Source organism: Mycteria americana, chromosome 3, assembly GCF_035582795.1.
Source record: "Mycteria americana isolate JAX WOST 10 ecotype Jacksonville Zoo and Gardens chromosome 3, USCA_MyAme_1.0, whole genome shotgun sequence".
NCBI classification, from domain to species: domain Eukaryota; kingdom Metazoa; phylum Chordata; class Aves; order Ciconiiformes; family Ciconiidae; genus Mycteria; species Mycteria americana.
In genome coordinates, this window is record NC_134367.1 from 103123377 (window position 1) to 103146576 (window position 23200).

The 23200-nt window shown below is 41.4% G+C and overlaps 1 protein-coding gene across 4 annotated transcripts in view; it reads left to right on the forward strand.

The window, feature by feature from the left end:
- The window catches only part of HHAT (hedgehog acyltransferase), a 168471-nt gene that overhangs the window by 60842 nt on the left and 84429 nt on the right, over positions 1 to 23200 (forward strand). For all 4 annotated transcript variants that reach the window (XM_075496356.1, XM_075496355.1, XM_075496353.1 and 1 more), the window contains one exon: positions 21587 to 21788. In XM_075496356.1, the coding sequence (XP_075352471.1) occupies positions 21587 to 21788 (202 nt within the window). The remainder of the gene's footprint in view (positions 1 to 21586; positions 21789 to 23200) is intronic.

Consider the following 23200-nt stretch of genomic DNA (forward strand, 5'->3'; position numbering starts at 1 on the left):
TTAGTGCTGTGGTGCCCTTATCTAGCCACCGTCTCAATATAGTTCATGATGATGATGATAAAATCAGTAGCAAGGATGACCAGTAATTCCAGCTAATTACAGTGTATGCTCCCTGTCAATCAGCCCTGCTCTGCATTCTCCCCAGTCTGTTTTCTTATGTTCCAAAAGTCTGCCTCATTAACTCCGGTGTAGGTAGCTGGAACAGGCTATTCTGGAAGTGTTTGTTATGTTCCTGCATTTCCATGATGATCTATGAGAAGTGTTCCTGTGTCCTGATGAACATATCAAGGTTTCTCTAAAAATAGCTGTGTTGAGCAATGTATATACATCCAACGCGTATAGAAACACTGTAAATGTAAACTAGGCTCCATATGGTTCATGCAGGTTGTTCACTGTTACTCAGTGCAGCGCCTTGTTTGGGTGGGATAAGGGGGGCAAGATCTGCTCATTTTGTGGTGTTTCACATATTTCTCTCCCTCTTCTCCTTGCCGCAGAGGAGGCGTGTTTTAGATCCAGTTACAAATGATGAACAATTGGCTTTACCCCTGGAAGGGTGACTTTGACAATGGTTCTTATTATCCCTGCAATGGATTGATTTAGTTTGTTTGCAGCCTCCTTGTCGTTGTTGTTTTTTTTCCCTGGTGACATATGTTTGTAGGCTGTCATTATGCAATGTTTCATATCTATAGATGGCATCCCTATTTTCATACATAGTTACAGAAGTATAATGGGTAATATAATAAGCAATTTCCTCCTTTGGTGCAGTCAAGTACTAGCTCATACAACTCAAGTGTCAGGGGAGGACAGGACAGGATTTGGAACTGGATTCTAGGGCAACACTGCTTGATTTTGTATCAGGGTTTTTTTTTACCAATTGCTTTTATACCATGCAGATATTCTCTAGCTTAGCTATCTTCAGAGGCACAATGCAATGTGCCCGTGAAACGGTATTGTTATGTTCAGAGAGTGCTCTGTCTTTGATAACTTTCATTGAGAAACTTCTTTTGTTCTTAGATAGTACCACAGTGCGATGATGTACATCGAATGGTCTAGTTGGCACTGAATACTCTAGTGCATTTTTTCACTACAGTGGGCTACTACTAACATGTGAAAGCTAATTTGCATTCTCTATACTCTTGCTCTGCTAAGTACTAATCAAGTTCAAGGTTTGGGCTCTGTGGGGCTCAGAGACACAAAAGATTCCATTGTAAATATCTAGAAGACAGGCCAGGGTCAGTAATCCTAATCTTCAAAGGTAATGAGGCCTTCTACCTGCAGGTTAAAGATAATCTTTTCAGGAGTTTATTCTGTCTGGTAATATAGCCCATGGTTTTGTAGTGAGCACCTACCCAAACTAAGGGCCATGATATCCCCTTTTAGTCCATAGGCAGAGCGGTGTTCTAAAACCTTGCTTACTTCATTTCCAAATGCACTTTGAAAAATGTGTGCACAGTCTCCTTCCATACCAAGCTGCTATGCTATATTGCACACATGTTTTTCTCTCTGTGGTGAGTGAATAAACCACAGAGTATGGTGGGTTTAGGGTTTTTTTTTTAATACAGTACTAGAATGCATTCAGATACTGTAGTGATGGGGATAGGATAAGTGTTTTTATAGAACAAGCAAGAATGTGGTTTGACAAGCACAGACTGTTTCAAATAAAATACAGCACACTTACCAGTGCCTGAAAATAACTTTGGAACAAACAGAAATCTTTTGAGTATTGTTTTGAATAGATGTACTATCCTGGATCACACATGATGTGCAGAGAATAAACAGTATGTTAAGATGACATTCAGTGTAACTTTCTTGTCCGAGTGAGATAAGTAGAAAGAATGGAATCTGCATTTTTTTTAACCATTACAGCTATGACAAATCTTCTTTTGTTTACCTTTTATCTGACTTAATATGGCTTTCCATGTATCTATTTCATGCAGACAATGTATGGGAAGCTTCACTGGACCCTATTGAGAGAATGTGAACCAGCTGAACCCTATTAGATCAGATTGCATATTTTAAAGGTATTTTCCTATGCATTTTAAGAATGATTGCAATATGATAATTTATCTACCTTGAAAGCAACTCTCCCTTCCCAAGTATGCAGAAGGAAATAATATTTTTTTAGAAGTCATGAGAAACTTATTAAAAATAATCTTTAGCATCAGACACATCAGTACAGCATTCATACGTAAGCTGAAGGGTCTAGAGAATAAAGGACTACTAACTGTGTTTTTCCTATATGTTCTGTCACCGATGAAGAGATACATATTCATACATTGATAATAATGTCACTTTATATTTAAATCACTTTATAATTTCCAGGTGCTGCACAGATTTTAATTAGTCTCACCTTGCTTCCAGTCAGCTCATTCTCACTGAGTCAGAACACCTTATTCCTTGGTATGCAATGTTTCAGCATAATCAACTTTCAGCTTGCAAACAGTCTAAAATCTGTTTTCTAGTGTACAAGCAGTTCTTAAGATTTATACATGGCAAGGTCACTTGCATTTGAATAATTATGATATAATTTGAAAACATGATTACCATCTGGACAGTAAAACCATTTCCATCATTATTGGTCAAATGGCAAATTTCTAAGATACACTTAATTTCTGTCTCTCCTTCTTCAGCTCTGCTTTAATTTTCATAAATTGAGTCTTGTATTTTAGTTGCATAGGAAGAAAAAGATGCTGAAAAGGAACAAAAAGCATGGTGGTTTTTTCCCTTCTGCATTTCATTTCCATGTAGACTTCTTTTCATGATCTTTTCTCCACTTCTGCAAACCTGCTGAGAAAAGAAGTAGGGTGCTTGCAAATGGTGCCAGCACAATTAGCTAGAGCCTTATCTGTGTGTGTTTTGAAGCATATGTGTTCAATCACTTAGCTATTAGGTGAAGCTGATCCCAATGCAATGTAGTAGGGGTTAAAACTTTGAGTCTATTTAAAATGGTTTTGGGAGTTTTGTTTAGTCATGTTTTATCTGTTGTTAATGTTGGAATCATGATAACTTAAGAAAGCCTAGAATTTGAAGGTGAACATGTCAAACAATTATTTTCTTATTATAATAGAGCTCTTGGGCATGTTTGACAACTGGAGTATTTTGCATGCTTGATCATCTCTTGCCAGGAGCAAAAATAATGAGATACTGATTCATGCTTACCTTTGGACTGGTCAAGTGCTGTCAGTAAACCATTCCCTTCTTTCCTTTTGGCCCTTTTTTCTCTCTTACACGTGCATGCAAAAATCCACATGGAGTTAGCTGAATGTGAGCTGGGGGGGGGGGATGGTGCAGGCCTTGCTGTGCTCCTTAGTGCTCTAATAAGCCCAGTACAGCGTTACCTAGCAGTAAGCTATTAAGCATTCCTCAGAAATGAAACCAGGATAGCATTGTAAAATCCTACCCAGGGCTTACTGGTTTCCTGCCAAAGCATGAGATATGGTGAGTGGTGAGCTAGGGACACTGGATGTTGTGTTGAGGATGATGGAGCTGCACTGTGCAAATCATGATATTGTCCTAGTTTCTGACCTCTTCGAGAGGCAGAGATGGGATCGTTGAATACTTTGCAGTGCTGGATCTGTCTGTCTGATTTAGATTTGGTGACTGGTAATCCTAAGGGAGTTTGGTTTTTGAGGCAATCCTCTAGGCATAGTAACTAGGAGACAAATTTGCAGCATGGAAAATGTTGGAAAAAATACTATGTCTGTGCAGTCCAGGAGCCTCTGAGAAACAAAAAGTGGTGAGTGTTAGTTACTACTCATTTGAAGAAAGGGTAACTATATAAATGGAAAGCTTCTTGGATCACTTTAAAAGATTTGGGTTCTGCATGTTATTTAACTACATGCCTGATGTTAAGCCTGTACATACTGTCCCAATTAAGCAAGACAGGCCTATGCCTAACATGGGATCCGTAGAGTTTAAATATGCCCTTGCTATGTAATTACATCACTTGCCTTGTCTTGTTCATTGACGTAATGGCTTTCAGAGCCAGTAACAGTAGAACAGTGTTTGTACTATAATGATTTTGTCTGAACTGGCAAAATGTTAAATCTAAGTAGCGTAATCGGCTAGAAAATTCTGAAACGGGGACAGGACAGCCTTGTCTTACATGTCAAGCACTGTACAGGCTGCCACCTGACATTGGATGCTATCTGCAGCTAGTCTTCCTCAGTCTGACATGGCTGTGTGGTATTGTTGATCCTTGCAGGTTTATGTACAGAAAAGATACTTGGATTCATAAAAAGGTTCTTTGCTGCTTTATTTCTTGATTATAAGGAATGTGGAAAGACACTTTCTTAATTACTGACTCTCAATGACTAGACTAGAAGTGGTACTGAAATAATGCTGAAATGTTGATTTTTAGTATTGCACTTCAGTTTTAACTAAAACAGGGCTGGAGTGGATCAGTTGCTGTTAATAGATTACACAGTAAACAGGTGATGCAGTCAAGATAAAGAACTCTGCAAGTTCTTTTTCTTGTTTGCACCCAGTGCAAAAAACTCCAGGAGGCAGGAATGAAGTCTGCATGGTTTAAGACTCCTCTGCCTCTTTTCTAGCACACTAGCGTAAAATAAGCAATATATTTGTGTCATAATGCCAACCAGGCTCTTTCCTGCAATGGTATGAGTGGTGTTAGAGTTTGTCAAGCACCAGTCGCTGGTACTTTTATTTTCCTTCTCTCTGTTTCTTGAATAGCGGACTCAGCCCGTACTTCCTTTGTCTGTGAAGCATACAAAAAGTATTTGATACACGTTTTGTTCACAAAACCAAAGATTGATCATAAAGACATTTTCTTGATAATCTTACCTTTCAAAAATTCTGAGTTAAAATGGAATAGCACGGTGGTTTTTTGCATTACTATTCTCCTTTAGAAAGTGAAAAAGCATAGCAAAGGTGGCTGAAAGTAGAAGATGGAGAAGAATGCCCTTGCTATTGATTTAAACTCTACCTACTCAGCAAAGCAAGAGCCATAGGAATCACGGCTAGGCTTCCTTCACAGGATGTATTCATATTTAATATTGAACTCTGTTAACAAGGTTAAAAAGTGCTGTATAATAACTAAGACCAGGTTTTCTTGCTCAGATACAGCTATCAGAGAAAAATATCTATCCTGTGCAAAGATCCTGTTGATCACAGGGGTTATCACTGTTAAGAAATGTGTATTTCAGAACTAGAATTAGGTCTAAAACTCAATTTACAATTTAAATTTTGCCTGCACTCACTTTTGCCCACTCTTTGTTCTTGTTACATTAGGAGCTGAAAATCACCTCCTGTTCTGAATGGCAGCAGCCCTGCCTAAAATCCTCAACCTTCTGCCAGCAGTGGATGCTTTAAAGGTTTTAAGCCCAACTGTTACAGCTGGCTTTATGCTGTCCCCTATAGCTTTAAAGGGATGTTGGACCTTGCTTAAATGATTCTGTGATCGGATCCTTTGACTTCCAACCTTACTGCTTTCTCATCGTGCCAGGCAGGAGCAGAAAAGCAGTTACCTATTTGGATATCAGGAGTAGCCCCAGCAGCTTGTGCTTTCTGGCTTGGAGGAGAGTTGATGAGGGAGTGAGGGGAAAAACGGCTGTCCGAGAGGGATTCCCTCAGGAGGCTGTGTCATATGCTCAGCTTATCCCATAAAGGCACAGAAAAGAGTCTGAGATACAGAGAACAGTGTTTGTATGTTTGTTCTTTAAATAAAATTTGAGATTAACGTTGGTACCTCAGAGCTTAGCTGCAATGTTAGTACTGTGCCTGTGTTCAGAAAAGGATTTAACTGGCAGGCTTGATGTTAAGGACTGCAGATTAGTTTGCACTATATTTTCTTGATGATTTCTCCACCTTATGGAGATAATTTCTTCCCAATCGATATGCAAGTAAAAATATCAATAGATCATGGAAGCATAGTAAGAGTTCTCATACAGGAATGCTTCGAAGATTAAAACTGGACAGCCAGGTCATAATTATGTATGGCTATTCTGCCCAGCATATAAGACAAGAAAATCATTGTATCTTGCATGTGGTATCAGGTTTTTGTAATAAAGAATTTTTAATGTAGGAAACATTGGTTTTTAACATTAAAATGGAAATCCTTTAATGCATATACTCTGGAAATTGAACAAACTGAAATAATGTTCAAATTGGAAAAAATATCTGTCAAGTTCACTCTGCTAAATCAAATCTCCAGACTAAGTTAGTTGTGAAAGAATTTATTTTTGTCTTGCTGCTCTGCTAAATGTATGCTCTGCTTAATGAACCCCACCCCTGGATCCACAAAACATGCAAGCATCCAGCTGAAGCATTTGTGTGAATACATGCAGAAAAAGAAATATAAACACACAATTATTCAATACTTTTTTCTCCTGAAATCACGATGAGTTGTAGCATCGTCTCTGTAACTATGGAAAGGTCAAGAAATCTTTCTGATTCTTTTGTCCTCAAATTTTGAAAAGGTTTTGATTTGGCTAATTTTAGGGGTAGAGCAGAGGAGGCTTAGTGCAAAAGGTACTTGGCATTGAAAACAAGCACAGAACCCAATCCCTATCCATCTGGAACTGATGAAGAAAATCTTGCTGGCAATAGAAGGAAATATGGTCTGGCCTTTTCTCTTAGGAGCAAAGAAACTGATCTGAGTTACCACTGTCCAAGAAATCCAGTGCTCACCTTGGTAATATTTTGGTGCATATGCATCAGCAGAACACTTGCATTTTCCCTTTGTCTTAGGAATAACCTAGCAATCTGAACTAATGATTTTGTGTATCTGGTGAAGTGTTGGTAGCCATAAATCATCATTCATGTTTTTCAGTCAGCAGTTTCAGCCTGTTACTGTTTCTACACTAGTGAATCAGCTCTAAACTTTCACATTACTGTATTTAATTTCTTTTCAACAGTGTTAAAGTCTGCAGGATAGAATGGAGACTGAGGCAATCATAGCAGAATTGTCTTTTAGGACAGATGGTAATGAAGGGAGGATGGAGTGGGCTGCTGTTGTGGGACTGGGGGCTCTTTAGTTTGTAGAAAAAGGTGAGAAACACAAATGAAGAAGGCTAGAATCACTAATAAGCAAATGGGTGAGCAAGTAAAAATGAGAAAGTATCTTTTTATGGCCACTCAACTTCACATTAATTCTCACTGAACATCAGTAAACAGTGCTGTAGAGATGGATCATCATTATCAATCTCTGCAGTGGTGCTGTTAAACAAAACATTTGCAATGTAAATGGAAGATGTTCCAGGACATCATCAACACACTTGACCCCAGACAATTGTATTTGACTTTTTGGTATGCATGAATTCTGTCCATAGGGCTATGCTCAGCCACTGTATGAGCTCATAATTGAGAATCGTGAGTTTTAGGTAAAAGCTGGGGGAGAATGGGTGAGCTTGACCTGGCTGAGCTTTTCTAGTCTACTTCAGGACAAACAGTCAAATCACTGGTGAGGGTGCACCTGAAATTCAGGTTCCTTTTCATTGCCTCTTAGCTTTTGGTCTCAACCAGGAGCTGATGGATGCCTAGTAGCCATGTAAATGCCGTACCCCCGTACCCTTCCTTCTGAGGTAACCCATCTGTGAAAGGCAAAAGTGCTCCTGGAGGCAGGAGTCTAGCTCAGCTTGGAGGCAGATAGCATTGGACAATGTTGTTCTGCTTGTAGCTCTCCAAGTTGAGTGATACCTGTGTGAGCGCTGATTTGTGACAGGGAGAAGCCATTTTCCAGTCAGGGGACCGGTCTCTGCAAGATGGTGGAAAATCAACAGCCGAGAGCAGTGGTTGCCTGCTGCCTCCCAGTTGAGGCTGGAGTCAAGGACAAGCATTCCACCTCCATCCAGTGTCACCCATGGTTTGTGGGTGTCTGATACTGTCCCAGGTGTGGAGCTTACAGCCCTGTGAGGTACTCACACCCTGTTTCTGAGGGGCATGAGTTATTGAATACTGAAGCAGTTTAAATGCTCCGTTCAGTATTTGGTGAATAACTCAAGCAATTTCAAAGCTAAACCGTAGCTATCCTACCATGATGTTCTTTATATTACTGTTTAGACTTTAACTGACAGATTTGGTTTTAGTCGAGGTTTTTCAGGGAAAACATGCTAGTTTGGTGTTGCTGTTTCTATTTAACTCTTTGAAGCTATGCTATTTCTTATCTAAGTACTAAGGATGTACAAGGACGCTAAGCTACCTCTTAGCTAAGTACTACATCCCAAGTACTAAGGATGACGTAAGCACAAGCTGCTGTTTCATAGTCTGTTCCCAAGCACCACCAGGAACTTGTTAGGCACTTCCCAAGCTGGGTAGGGTTTTCTTGCTCCTGCTTGGTTCCCCCCCTTTTTGAGGAAAGAAAAGGAGTTTGTTTGCTTTTTACGGTCTCTTGAAATCTCAAGAAGCAGACAACAGGAACAATGATCACTGGTGACGCAATGTGTAAACCAGATGCTTCCCTGAATACCTTTCAGAGAATTCCATGAAGGCACAGCGACTGGAATGCTGCTGAGAGTCTTAATGGTCTTTAACCTGTTTTCTACCTTTTCTGGCCTACATTTGTACTTCCCAGTTAAAACCAGTTTTGTTGATTCATCGTCTTGGGGCTTTTTGTGAAGACCAATGCAGAGAAGTTATTCCTTTGTCAATCATTATTTGTTCTCTCTTTCTAACAAACAGACTACTTTTAGACAACTGGACAGATATACAGCTAAGTGTTGTAGGAGGATAAGAAGTTTTATGGTATATTTTCTATTTACTTTTCTGTGATACCCTAACTGATGTTTTTTTCCCTGACAGGCTTTTACTATTCCTTTTTTCTTGAATCACAGAATCGTATAGGTTGGAAAAGACCTTTAAGATCATCGAGTCCAACTGTAAAGCTAACACTACCAAGACCACCACTATACCATGTCCCTAAGCACCTCATCCAAATGTCCTTTAAATACCTCCAGGGATGGCGACTCAACCACTTCCCTGGGCAGCCTCTTCCAATGCTTGATAACCCTTTCAGTGAAGAAAAATTTCCCAATATCCAGTCTAATATCCCTGGTGCAACTTGAGGCCATTTCCTCTTGTCCTATCACTTGCTACTTGGGAGAAGAGACCGACCCCCACCTCTCTACAGCCTCCTTTCAGGTAGTTGTAGAGAGCAATAAGGTCTCCCCTCAGCCTCCTTTTCTCCAGGCTAAACAATCCCAGCTCCCTCAGCCCTTCCTCATCAGACTTCTGCTCCAGACCCTTCACCAGCTTTGTTGCCCTTCTCTGGACACGCTCCAGCACCTCCATGTCTCTCTTGTAGTGGGGGGCCCAAAACTGAACACAGTATTCGAGGTGCGGCCTCACCAGTGCCGAGTACAGGGGCACAATCACTTCCCTAGTCCTGCTGGCCACGCTATTTTTGATACATGCCAGGATGCCATTGGCCTTCTTGGCCACCTGGGCACACTGCTGGCTCATATTCAGGTGGCTGTCAACCAACACCCCCAGGTCCTTTTCTGCCAGGCAGCTTTCCAGCCACTCTTCCCCAAGCCTGTAGCGTTGCATGGGGTTGCTGTGGCCCAAGTGCAGGACCTTGCACTTGGCCTTGTTAAACCTCATACAATTGACCTGGGCCCATCCATCCAGCCTGTCCAGGTCCCTCTGCAGAGCCTGCCTACCCTCCAGCAGATCAACACTCCCACACAACTTGGTGTCGTCTGCAAACTTACTGAGGGTGCACTTGATCCCCTCATCCAGATCACTGATAAAGATATGAAACAGAACTGGCCCCAACACAGAGCCCTGGGGAACACCGCTTGTGACCGGCCACCAACTGGAGTAAACTCCATTCACCACCACTCTTTGGGCCTGGCCATCCAGCCAGTTCTTTACCCAGCAAAGAGTACACCCGTCCAAGCCACGAGCAGCCAGTTCCTCCAGGAGAATGCTGTGGGAAACGGTGTCAAAGGCTTTACTGAAGTCTAGGTAGACAACATCCACAGCCTTTCCCTCATCTACTAGGCGGGTCACCTTGTTGTAGAAGGAGATCAGGTTGGTCAAGCAGGACCTGCCTTTCCTGAACCCATGCTGGCTGGGCTTGATCCCTTGGTTATTCTCTACATGCTGTGTGATAGCACTCAGGATGATCTGCTCCATCAGCTTCCCTGGCACCGAGGTCAGGCTGACAGGCCTGTAGTTCCCTGGGTCCTCCTTCCGGCCCTTCTTGAAGATGGGTGTCACATTAGCTAATCACCAGTCAACTGGGACTTCCCCAGTTAACCAGGACTGCTGGTAAATGATGGAAAGGGGCTTGGTGAGCACATCTGCCAGTTCCTTCAGTACTCTTAGGTGGATCCCATCCGGCCCCATAGACTTGTGAGTGTCTAAGTGGTGCAGCAGGTCACTCACCATTTCTCCCTGGATTATGGGGGCTCCATTCTGGTCCCCGTCCCTATCTTCTGACTCAGGGGGCTGGGTACCCAGAGAACAATTGGCCCTGCTATTAAAGACTGAGGCAAAGAAGGCATTAAGTACCTCAGCCTTTTCCTCATCCTTGGTCACTGTTTTCCCTCCCCCATCTACTAGGGGCTGGAGATTCTCCTTAGCTCTCCTTTTGCTGCTAATGTATTTGAAGAAGTGTTTTTTGTTGTCTTTTACAGCAGCAGCCAGATTGAGCTCTAGCTCAGCTTTGGCCCTTCTAATTTTCTCCCTGCACAGCCTCACTACACCTTTGTAGTTCTCCTGAGTTGCCCGCCCCTTCTTCCAGAGGTCATAGACTCTCCTCTTTTTCCTGAGTTCGAGCCAGAGCTCTCTATTCAGCCAGGCCGGTCTTCTTCCCTGCCGGCTCGTCTTCCGGCACCTGGGGACAGCCCGCTTTTGTGCTTTTAGGACTTCCTCCTTAAAGAATGTCCAGCCTTCCTGGACCCCTTTGCCCATTAGGGCTGCCTCCCAGGGGACTCTCTCGACCAGTCTCCAAACAGGCCGAAGTCCGCCCTCCGGAAGTCTAAGGTGGCAGTTTTGCTGACCCCCCCAGCCGCTTCTCCACGTATCAAAAACTCTATCATTTCGTGATCACTCTGCCCAAGACAGCCTCCAACCATCACAGCACTCACAAGTCCTTCTCTGTTTGTGAACAAGAGGTCCAGCGGGGCACCTTCCCTCGTTGGCTCCCTCACCACCTGTGTCAGGAAGTTATCTGCCACACGCTCCAGGAACCTCCTGGACTGTTTCCTCTCTGCTGTATTGTATTTCCAGCAGACATCCGGCAGGTTGAAGTCCCCCACAAGAACAAGGGCTAGCGATCGTGAGGCTTCTCCCAGCTGCTTATAGAATAGTTCATCTGTCTCCTCATCCTGGTTGGGGGGTCTGTAACAGACTCCCACCACAATATCTGCCTTGTTGGCCTTCCCCCTGATTCTCACCCATAGACACTCCACCCTATCATCATCATCATCGAGCTCTAAACTATCCAGACACTCCCTGATGTACAGGGCTACCCCACCACCTCTCCTGCCTCGCCTGTCTCTTCTGAAGAGTTTACAGCCATCCATCGCCGCACTCCAGTTGTGCGAGTCATCCCACCACCTTTCTGTGATGGCAACCATATCATAGTTTTCCTGATGTACAGTGGCTTCCAACTCCTCCTGCTTGTTGCCCATGCTGCATGCATTGGTGTAGAGGCACTTCAGCTGGGCTGTCGTCTGTGTCTCCTTCATAGAGGAACACCCCTTGCGTGCTTTGAGGCGTTTCACTGGCGTTTCGCTCTTGGCTCCTATTGCCTCGGTATCCCCTAGCTCAACTCCGTTCGACTTCGGCTGTGCCCCAGCGTACCCAGCACATCTCGAGACACAGGCCGAGTGTCCTCGCTGGCACCCGCTCCCTCTAACCGTGGCACGTCGTCCCTCAGCTTCCCTCGGGCAAGCCTCATATTATCCCCCTCCCCCTTTGAGTCTAGTTTAAAGCTCTGTCGATGAGTCCCGCAAGTATGCACCTTCCCCCCCCCCCCCCCCCCCCCCCTTTCTTTCCCCTCCTTACATATATATTTAAATTTCTGGCTGTAGCTACAGCATTTTTTACTCAAGTATTACCTTTGTATTGGGATATTTGTTGCTGAATGTTTAAAACTTATTGGTTTGTTTAGCTCTGGTCCCCTGTCACTGCTGATTTAACAGGAACTGATGTTTTCTACTTACCTGGATTGAACCATGTTCCTTACTGGTATTAGGAGAGTGTGTCTATGCTTTCTGTACAAATGAGAAAAAAATGAGATCATCATTATTTAAGGGTGCTGCTTCAAGAAAAGTAAATATTTTGCTTCACTCTGCTTAATTAAATTTGATATCTGTTCTCACTTACATAACAATTAGGCAATATTGATTTGGGCTGATAAATAGGGATTGTACTCTACATCAGAGGGGATTTAACTCTGCTGGTGTTTGAAGGGTTTTTGACACAGGCTGGAGAGTATATAAAAGTTCCTTAGTGTCAAGGTGCTGTATAATCTTAATTTAAGTCACGCTGGCTTTGCCTAGACATCTCAATGCCTTGGCTGTATTTCATAAATAGTCTTTTCCCAGAACTGCAGACAGTATTTTCTAAGAAATGTGAACTCAGGAGAGGTGAGTGAATTACTCAGCTTGGAATAATGTCAAAAGCCTAACTCTTTAAATTGTGCACATGCAACCTGGAGGAATATGTAATGCTACTCAGTATTTAAACAGATACATTGATCAAGTTTCCTGCAATATTTAAGCAACATCTGTTTTATATTTCTGCTTTTCATTAATTGCACGTGTTCACTTTGTTTCAGAGATGCATTTGAAGTACATTTTGTTGACTGTTTATAATCTGACGGTTGTAATGCTTCTTGGGTCTTCACTGACTTTGGAACTTCAGCTGTCAAACATTATTCTGGTCTTACAAAACTTTGTATTTCTGATGTACCCAGGTGAAAGTCTTCTGATGCCTTGGTTTCTGCTTGTCTATAGAACTGTACAGCCCAGTGAGGCAAAGGTATTGCATGGTTTCGTGAAACTGCTGTGTGGTCTGTGGATACTAACAAAGCCCTTTGACATGCATGTGTACAAAGTGATATATAAATGCAAAAGAATCATCAAGCTTTCCACAAAGGGATCTGTGAAGATTAAATGATCTTTTCTGTTACCTAGCAAATTGCAGAGGGCTGTTTGACTTTATCACCTTGTCTCTAAGCAAAAATATTTTAATAAGGAAAATAATATAGGTTCTATTGTAGTGACTACATTTCATGCACTCCTTTGGCAGAGGCATGCTGGAAAAGGTAGCTGTTAAGTGCATGGTGATGAGTGTATTTTAAACATCTGAATCCACAGATGCGGATGGATCTGTATTTTGTCTGATGTACCTGGCATACTAAGATTAGCAGGATGACTAAATAGCTTGTGCTTACACCTATGGAATTCAAAGTGGCTTTCTAAGAGGGGGGAGAAAATGTAGTACTTTATTCTTGGCATGGTCAAAGCAACAAATGACACGTACCTAACAATTTTTCCCTAACTGAACCACAAATAGTTTGATACGTGCAGACACAAGCACAGGAAGAATTGGTCTCTGTTGCTTTAGCTGTAGTTGAAAACTACTGTAAAATGTGCTGTTGTGAATGCACACTTACGATGAGAGGGGAGATGGCAAGGGAAGAGATTTGCTGCAAAGGGTTTATTTGTGTGGGAAAATTATGCCTATTCAGCCTCTGGTGCAGATTTGCAGAGCTCTGAATTTTGAGCTGGGTCCTCCAATGTAAGAGTCAGGAGAAGTAAAGAAAATGAGATAAAAAAAAATTAATTCTTTTGTTCATAGTGTTGCTTACTGCATTTTGCCTAATGATACTTTAGGGCACAGTGAGCAATTCCTGGTGCAGAAAGCAGGACTGGGATTTCTGCGTCTCTCTGGGTAATGCTCTAGCCACAGACTTGTTTTTTCTTGTATATTCACTCTCTGAATCTCATTTTCTTTTCTGCCTGGTGGCAGCCTGGTAACAGACAGCTGGAGCACTCCTCTGGGAGACAAGATATGTCGGTCTCCTTGGCAAAGAGCCTGACCTCTACCATTTTATAAGCAAAGAGTGACAGTGCTATTAATAGATCCCTCCTCCAGCCAGGTTTTCAAAGGAGTATAGCCTGATTGCTGTGCTTCGTGCTGAGCTTAGATATTATCAGCACGTGGTAGGTGTATTGTGAGTATGAGGAATGAATTGGGCCCCTGAGGGCAGTTAAGTTCAGAACAGCTTCTGGAGCTCTGCAGACTCCACATGGGAGGAGGTGCCTGCTTCCTGGCTCCATCAGCCAGCTGGGGACACAGCCCCCTCCTGCCCAGTAGCTGAGCTGCAGGCACTTAACTCTAGGCTGGTTTTGCAATAACATATAGGTTCCTACTGTCAGCAAAAAAGCTGGGGCCCTGGTCTGGACAGTGATTTAACTAGTCTTTTGGCTCTTTGGTCATCTGGAACCTCTCCCATTTCCATTGCGATCAAAGATAGTTAACCGGTGGTTTTGTGTTTGACTGCAAACAGGTGGTAAGCAGGGTTTCCTTCTTTCCTAGAAGCGGCTGGGAGAAAACTAAACATGGCAGTTCATCAGTAATGAAACTTTTTCTATTAAAAGGGAGTATTATGATTTAGATTAAAATTTCATTTGAAATAAATAAATCTCTTTGAAAACATGATCTTCCTTGGAAGAGTGAATTCAAAATGATTTGTTCAGTATTCCCCAGTTATCTGCACTTTGACATATGGACTTGACTCTGATCGCTTTTGGTGTTGAATGCAAGGGAAGAAAAATACATTAAACACTTTTCAGGTTTTTAGTAGGAAACCACATACTCAGTCTTTGCTGGGAAGCGTGCTAACAACTGGAAAGTGAACCAAAATTCAGGTCATATTTGTAAAGCCAAGTGTTCTTGCATATGAATATTCTCATTAATGCTTTGTAACCCAAATGGACTTAATTTCTCATGAAACATTTTTGTGGTAATTTAACGAGGCTTGCCTGGAGCCAACATTAGCTTAAATATTTTAAAGGGCCTGCATTTGTCAAGGTCTCTCTAAACATCGCATTAAGCTGGTGAGGTGAGGGAATCTTACAGAGCTTAAAAAGCTTTGCCAACAGCCTGGCAAAATTATTAGACCATGTAAAAAAGTTTCACAGTAAGAACAAGGCTTACCTCTCCTAATGGACACTTTGCCAAACAGTATTCCAAATACCTCTGGTTGGTTTTTTTTATTTCAGGTGCAAATATGTGGGGCTCAGCCTTCCAAGTCTTGTTTACAGGAGGTATTTCTGTGATTTAAAACAGATTTATTCCTGTAGGACCCAGTCTTGCAAAGACTTACAGGTGTGCTTTACTTATGTGCTCTGCGTAGCTCCATCCAAGTCAGTGAAAGCTTGAACTGGCAAAACGGGAATCGTAAGAGCTCATCCAGAAGTAAGAATTTGCAGAACTGAAATTTTGCCTGAAATCTTTTTTATTATGCAGTAGAGAAAAAGTTTGAAATCAATGGTCTTAAGGCCACAAAAAGAAAACATAGGATTAAAAATAAATAAATTAAGGAAGCCCAACCCCAGTTGTAGAGGGAATTCCCCTCTAGTTCTTACCCTATGTCCTGCCACACTTTTCATTTCAATGAAATCACTTTTGTGGTGTGACAATCCTTGGGATAATTTAGAAGCAAAATGAACGGTAACTTGGCTATTTAAGTTTATCCTCAAAATTGTTCAGGCTTACATTGAGCATTGATTTCATAACTAATGATGAAGAACTTCTTATTGACTTAAAGGGTCAAATTCTCCAGGCATAAAGCTGCCCAGATGAAACTTTGTATACATGTCCACAAATGGACACCATCACTGTATAGAACCTCAAACCATTTCTATTGTCAGGATGTAAGATGGAAGACTTTATTATTGCTTTTTTAACTTGTGCTGTGTTGGCTTTGTAACTGTCCAACTCAAAACAGTATGGTTAACCCTTGAATGCTTTGAAATTTAGAGAAGCATTGGAATTTTGAACACAGATATTCCCTGAAATAAAATACAAAAAGCTCATAAATTAATTGTATTTACAAGAAGTTTGCCATTACAAGCAAATTAACATTTTTAAAAAATTTACATTTCACCTGGTTCTGGATAAGACGTTCCAAGACCAATAGCTAAGGAGAGGGGAAGAAAAATCATGGATAGCATGCATCTTGCTGTATGGCCTTACTTCAGGAAGAAATTTAAGCACATGTTGAAGAAAGCCCCTGGACAGAACAGCCTTTAAACAGGTGCTTTACTTGCACTTACTTCAAGATTTAAATGTGTTTAAAATTACATGCATGTGGAAGTATGAGCAGCGTATTGAGGTCTCAAGGAATAAAAGCCGTTCAGAGTGATTCATAACTGGTTGCAAATAATCCTCTTAGTGGTTTTCTAAAGTTATCAGAATAAAAACTTGATAATGTAGATGTCATTAAAAGAAAAGAAACAATGTGTTTTCCAAGGGAATGATTGTCAGATCTCTTATGATTGTTCTGTAGATTACCACTTCAAGAAAACTAACCAAATGGTTATTGGATTTAAAAGTTATTCTCTGTAAGTAAATGTCACTTTTAAATACCTCAGCTATTATGTTTGTGTTTGCATTACTTTAGGGATTTAAATGGTACCATTTACATATTTTATCCAATTCTCTAATGTTCACTTAGTGAGTTAAAATTAAGATAAGTTGTGTAAATGGAACAGCTTGCTGGCTGTAGATAAGCTGATTTAAGCTACTGTAAGTGGGACTAAAAGTAAGGCACTTGGGTATTCAGAAGACACATACACAGTTCTGCTTTGTTTGTGAAAGTAACATGTTTAATAGCATGTAAGTTTTAGTTTGAAATCAAAACAGAGTCTATGGAAATATGGTAAAGGCTGATGGCATCTTTGCCTTGGGAGGGGAAGGCTAAGAATGTATGTTTAGTCATGTCAGGTGTGCGTTCAAATAATTTTTACTATATAAGATTCTCTCAATATTTATTTGTATTTCTGTGCCTCAGATGCCCTCCAGATGTTTTGAGATATTTAATCTACATGGAGTTCTCTTCCCCCTTCTCTTCTCTCCATCTAATATGCACAACTTTTTCTTCTGACAATGTGAAGTGCCCTTCCTTGTTGTCATTAACAGAGGTCTAGCAAGTCTAGGAATGGTTGGCAAAGCCTGGCCTGTGGCAGTCACGAGTTCCTCTTTGACGGCCTGCCTAGAAATCTTCTCTGTTCTTTCACCTTCAAATTTCACCTTTGAACTTTTGTCAGGGATTGCCTTTTGATCCCCTAAATTGATGTTTTATTTTTTTACTCACCTAGCCTGCATTTTTTGATACTAAGCATCTTCCACAGGTCTAATCTTCCTGTCTGTAATTTTCATGGATCTTAAGGGGGACCAGCTTTACCCATCCCTGCAAAATAACCTGGAGGGACAATGACCAATTACCATCCTCAAATCTACTTGCGTTAACATCCTTTTCTCTTTGCAAAATACTTTGTTGCTTTCCTTCATTTATCTATCTTTGGCTCATTGGCCGCCAAATAACTGTTGAGTTTTCTTCTTCTGTGAGTATGTGAATTAAGATGAAGTTGTTGCACATTGGCACCACATTTTTCAGCTAAGTCTGCCTTCCTTGCACATCTGTGGTAAATGTGTAATCTGCTTATAAGCTGTTAAGAAATTCTGCTACAAGGGTGTTCCTTTGAGTTGTGTTAGTCTGCCATGAGGATCCATGATTACTTTTATGTGCCTAATGGTCCCTGAACTGGGGGTTTTGAGCTTTTCCATGGATTTTCTGTGATTAGAGACGGAAATAGTCTTAAAAACTGCGTGGAAGCTTAACGTGAGATATTTATGTAATGCTGTTCTGCATATGGCGCAGCAGACTAGCGTGCTCTACAGCAACCTCTCTGTTTGTGTAAACCCTGAGTTTCTAATCGCAGTACAGGACTGTAGGATAGAAGGTAGACAGTAATTTCCCCCTGCCTCCCTCCTTCCCTCCTCATGGATTTTGTTAGCGAACTGGAGGACAGAACAACTTTCCTAATGTACTGTAAGAGGCTCTTTTTCTTCCCCATCCTGCCAGTGGGGAGTGAGCGAGGGGCTGTGTGGGGCTTAGCTGCTGGTTTAAACCATATGGTTTAAACCATATATATATGGTTTTAACCATTTATATATGGTTTAACCTATTATATATGGTTTAAACCATATATAAACCATAAACTTAGCTGGTTTAAACCACAACACATTGTTAGTTACAAAGTGTGTGTGTTGTGTCATAAATGATAATACAGAAGTTGCATGTTTCTTCTATCTTCTGGCTTAATAATACTGTTCACTGGTTTATTCTCCCTCACACTTTAATGTAAATGTAGCTTGCTGTAATCAAATCAGTACTTTTCTGTGTAAACGCACAGGAAGGAAGGTATTGAGAAATTAGATTCTAAACTACCACAATGCTCAAAAATAAGCAAAATGCATTTTTGTAACAAGGGCTCTCGCGGTGATTCTTTTGCCAAACAATTTTGGTTATATCAGAGAGCACAAAGTGGCTGGCACCGAGCCAGGCTCTGGTCCTGGCTGCGTGCTCTCCAAGTTGCCTATTGCTTGTACGCAGGCCTGCCAGTGTAAGAGTGTAAGCACAAGAACACGACGTGGATATGATGTGCATGGGTGATGAGGTAGCAAATATTTTTTTTCCTGATGCGTTCTGTAAGGTAGTAATGGATTTTTCATGAATTTTTCTGCATAAAAAACCGCAGGAACATACAGAATTGCTCTTCATGCTGCTTGAGAGAAATGACTCAACATCCATCAGTCCTTTATACCTACATTGAAATTGCCAGCGGGAATGTCCTGACAAGGGAAGGCAAGACCATGCCGTCTGAGGGCGGTTAGTGCCCTCGTGACAAAAAATGGCAGCCAGCCTTCGTCCTATTTTCTTATGGTAGCTAGCAGGGAAGGAGAGAGGCATTGCTTTCTGCTTTGCATTTCTCCTCCAGGCAAGGAGGCAGACTCTCCACAGTACTGGAGGGGAAGGTAAAGATTACGTGGCTCCTTTTGGCTTCTGCCCTTCTTTAGACAGGTCTTCACAAAGATAGCGCAAGTGAATTTTCAGTTGCACAATTGCCATGGGCCTCACTAGGAGCTAAAACTTCGCTGACCTTGAACATTCATCAGAATTATGAGTTATTGCCGCTCAATTATCTGGCTGCTGTTGTTAAACAGTAAAAATCAGAAAATAAGCTATTTTTTTCTGCACAGTAATCTGAAAGGCATTCAGGCCAACCTAAACTGAGCTGCGATTGCAAATGAACAAGCTGGTGCTGCTGGGCTGTTCCTGGCAATGCCAGTGCCAGTAGAGGCTGCCTGCGCTGACAAGGTGGCTGGTGCCTACACAACAGCTCTGTCTCAGTGCAGGGAAAGGGACTGTACGGAAACCCGGAGCTACTTCTGCAGTAAAAGCTACCTTTTGTGCCGTGGATTTAACCCAGGACCCCGTGAGGTCAGCAGAAGGGTTTCCTTAGGGCTTAGAGTAAGGTCTCCATCACAGAGATGTGTCTCTTCAGTAGTGTCCGGGTTACTTTTAAATTCTGTGTTTCAGTAAATGTACGACAGTGAGTGAGCTTTGCTGAGAGTGGCAGGGCCGGCAATGTCCTGTTTCGGGCTCGTCCGGGTGAAGCTCTGCAAAACAAGGTATTGCCGTGCTTGCAGGGCCACAGGGGCACGGAGGTGCGGCTCTCGGGGTTGCAGTTTCTCGGCCGCAGAGCGGGGCTGCCAGCCCGCCAGCCAGCCAGCCAGCCTGCGACAGGAGCTGGTAATGACAGTGGGCCCTGCCTAAAAAAATAAAACAATCGGCCTTTAAAAAGGGAGAGGGAAGGTGTTGGGAAAGTATGTCCTAAGGGGCGATGAGCTGCTTTGGTCTCTTATTTCTGTAGTCCTTTGCGTAGAAGGAATTTGTCCGAAGCAGCGGGGTCTGTGGCTCTGCTCTCTTCACCCTCCCTGCCAGCGCCCTGCAGGGGATCCCCCTGGTTACAGACTGCCAAGATGTACCCCTCTGCTATTAAACTAACTGGTTGCAATTGCAAGTGTCTATTATTGCCACACTGTTTCTTTATATATGTGATGAGAAAAGACTAGACCAGAGAAAAACATAGGAAGGGGAGAGAGAAGAAAATCACAGCATAAATAAAATCTGTTGATCTTAATTTCTGTTTATTTTCATTTGCTTACTAAAAAGCACACTTATACTGAAAATCACTATAAATGTAATCAGATGTTCCCTGTAGCAGGTTGAAGTGAAAAGGTGTATTGATGTTATGCTTAGAGAGAATTTGGAGCATTTGACAGTTGTTTTTCTAATGACTTTTCTGTTTAGCTTTTAGTTACTCTCATCACTTTATTTCACCCCATTACTGTATTTTCTTACTTCGTAAGATTAGGAATAAAGCACTATGTTAATTTCCCTTTTAAATTTTTAAGCTAGTATTTATCTCTGAATGTAAAAACTGATAACCAGAGATAAAAATTTCACTGCAAAAAGTTTCCTTTAATTATCTTAGCGAGTAGGAATAGTCTGAAATATGAGTACAGTGCGTCACACCGAAGGAATGACAGCTGAGGGGAACTATCACCGGCAGTTCTCGTATACCACATCTCCTCGCCAGTACCCATGAGCTGGATGGTGACTCCGTTGCCTGATGAGCTTCAAAGTGTTGACAGAAATATGTGACTTTTTCAGGTAAAGGCTGGCCAGTGGCCATGTCTTACTCGGAAAATTCCAGGAGTGGATGTAGCTGTCTAGGCAGGAAGGAAGTGCAGCAACCCAGAAAACAGCGTCAGCTTTCAGAATCCTATTGCTTCTGGTATTTTTACTGAACGAGCACTGCTTTCTGGACACTTATAAGCATCAACTGAAGACTAAGGTTCTGACTCTGGATTCAGTTTAAATACAGAATATAATTGCACGCAGGGTGCTTCATATAGGTTTTGGGGGTTTTTTTGGTACATGTGCTCTGAAGGTCATTAGGCAGATGTGATCCTGAGAGTATAATATGAGAACGAGATAGGAAATATTTTCAGTTCATATAATTTTTAATGAATGATTTAAAAAGGAGGAAATTACAAGCTTTTAAACATCTTTGCATGTGTCTACATTTCAGACAAATGGAAAACATTCTATGGGTTATGACTATATATGACTTTATATAATGTTTAAAATTTAAGAGTCTTGTAATTTAAATTCACATGAAGATTACATGTAATTTCTGTGTATATAAGTTGACTTACAACTACTGCAGTTTAAAAAACCTGAACATTTGTCTTTTTGCAATTTTGAGAATATAGTTCATGCTATACATTTGCCTAATGCAGAGTTCCTGTGACCACAAAATTGTCTTCTTGCCAAATGGTATATGCACATATTTCATGAAGTGGTCTACAGCTTTGCAGAAACTAGGGCAAGCTCTGTAAATAGAGAATGACAGGTAATTATTAAAATTCTTTTTTTGTGCCACAAAATAACAAATTTGTTCTGTAGTGGATGTTTTTCTGAGATTTCCGTGAAATCTCTAATAAGGTTGCTTATCTGTCATTTCGCCTACAGGTACATTTATGTTCCAATGGGAGGATCTCAGTCCAGTCTGCTGGGAACGCTCTTTTCCACAGCCCTCACTTTTGCCTTTGTAAGCTATTGGCACGGAGGACAGAGTTATCTGTGGTACTGGGGTGCTCTTAATTGGCTTGGAGTAATTGTGGAATATGGCGTCAAGAGGATACTTTCTATTTCCCTTATTCAAGATTTAATTGTAAGTTGAACCTCTCTTCATTTCATGTTCTTGTTTCCTGGCTCCATGCTCATCTGAAGTTCCTGGTTACTAGTTTGGTTTAATCTAGATTAAAGGTTGTGGATAAGAGATAAAGAGTTAGCATTCCCTTGCACACCCTCCAGTATTTGAGGTAAACCATATAACTAGAATTTTGCAAAGTATCAGCAAAGCAAACACTGAAATATGCATGGTCTTAAAAGCTTCCTCTGCAGTCCTAGACTAAGTAACTGCTTGTCGCGTTGTATATGGCTGAACAGAAGCCAGTTTTAACATTTGTATTCTGATTTCACTCAGGATGCCCTTAAAATATTCATCTTCACTAAAATTAGGAGTGTATATTTCTAACCATGTGTTTCCTGGACAAATGCGTGGGTAGCAGCTGCTTGCATCTGGGAACAAGCTTACGCTGGGAAATCTTATGCCACTAAAGAGCCAAGTAAAGGAAATATTATTTTGCTTTGAAGACCTCTGATATTTTCACTTTACTTATACTTTTGACCTTCATGCTGTCATGCTATCCAAAGGACAAAATTGTCTTTGACATGCAATCATATGCAAAAAGCACTATTTTAATTTTGATGGTCATTTTAGTCTGCAGGTTTGCTCACTGTTAAATCCCAGATCTTCTAATAACTGTTTTTAAGAATAAATAATTCCTGTGTCTTGCTTCCTTAGTAGTGATAAGTGCACAGAATTCATACTCCTATATAATGTGGTGGTGGTGACTCACTCTGCAGCTTGATGAAGCCCTGATGCTCAAGTAATTATGCTTGTTCTCCATCCCACCTGTCTCAATTTTCACTCCTGTGGCATCCCATGTGTGGCAACTGATACAGCTAAGTAATTTAGTAGCCAATAACAGCCAGTGCTACCTTATATCATCCAACTGTCCATCACTGTGAATTCAGTGGCAGTCTGGAAGCAGTTTTTTGTCTTCCTAGAGAATGAATTTACCAGATCCATTAATCCTCCCTCTAGAGTGAAATTGAGCTTCACCATCTGACCAGCTGCATACGTTTGTCTCTGGCCTGGAAGACAACATAGTCTTTTAGGCATCCAGCTGTACGAGGAAATATAAATGTAGGGCCTTTTTGTATTTGATGTCACTGTATTAGAAATTTTAAAAGAACTCTTAAGGAATCAAGTGGTTAAATACCATAGAAATGACAAGGATGTGGCATTATGAAGGTGGGGTTATATATGTTGGATTAATTTCTAACTAACATGTAGTTCTAATTATAGTTAACTGATGCTGGCAGTAGGGTTCTTTTTTGTATAAATTAACTCCTAACAATGAACCAAGTGCATTTTACCCCTTTTCTCCCCTTGGTTTTCATCCAGTGTTTTTAAAGGCCTATCCAATGTCTTCCATCTCCCTTGTTTTCCATTTC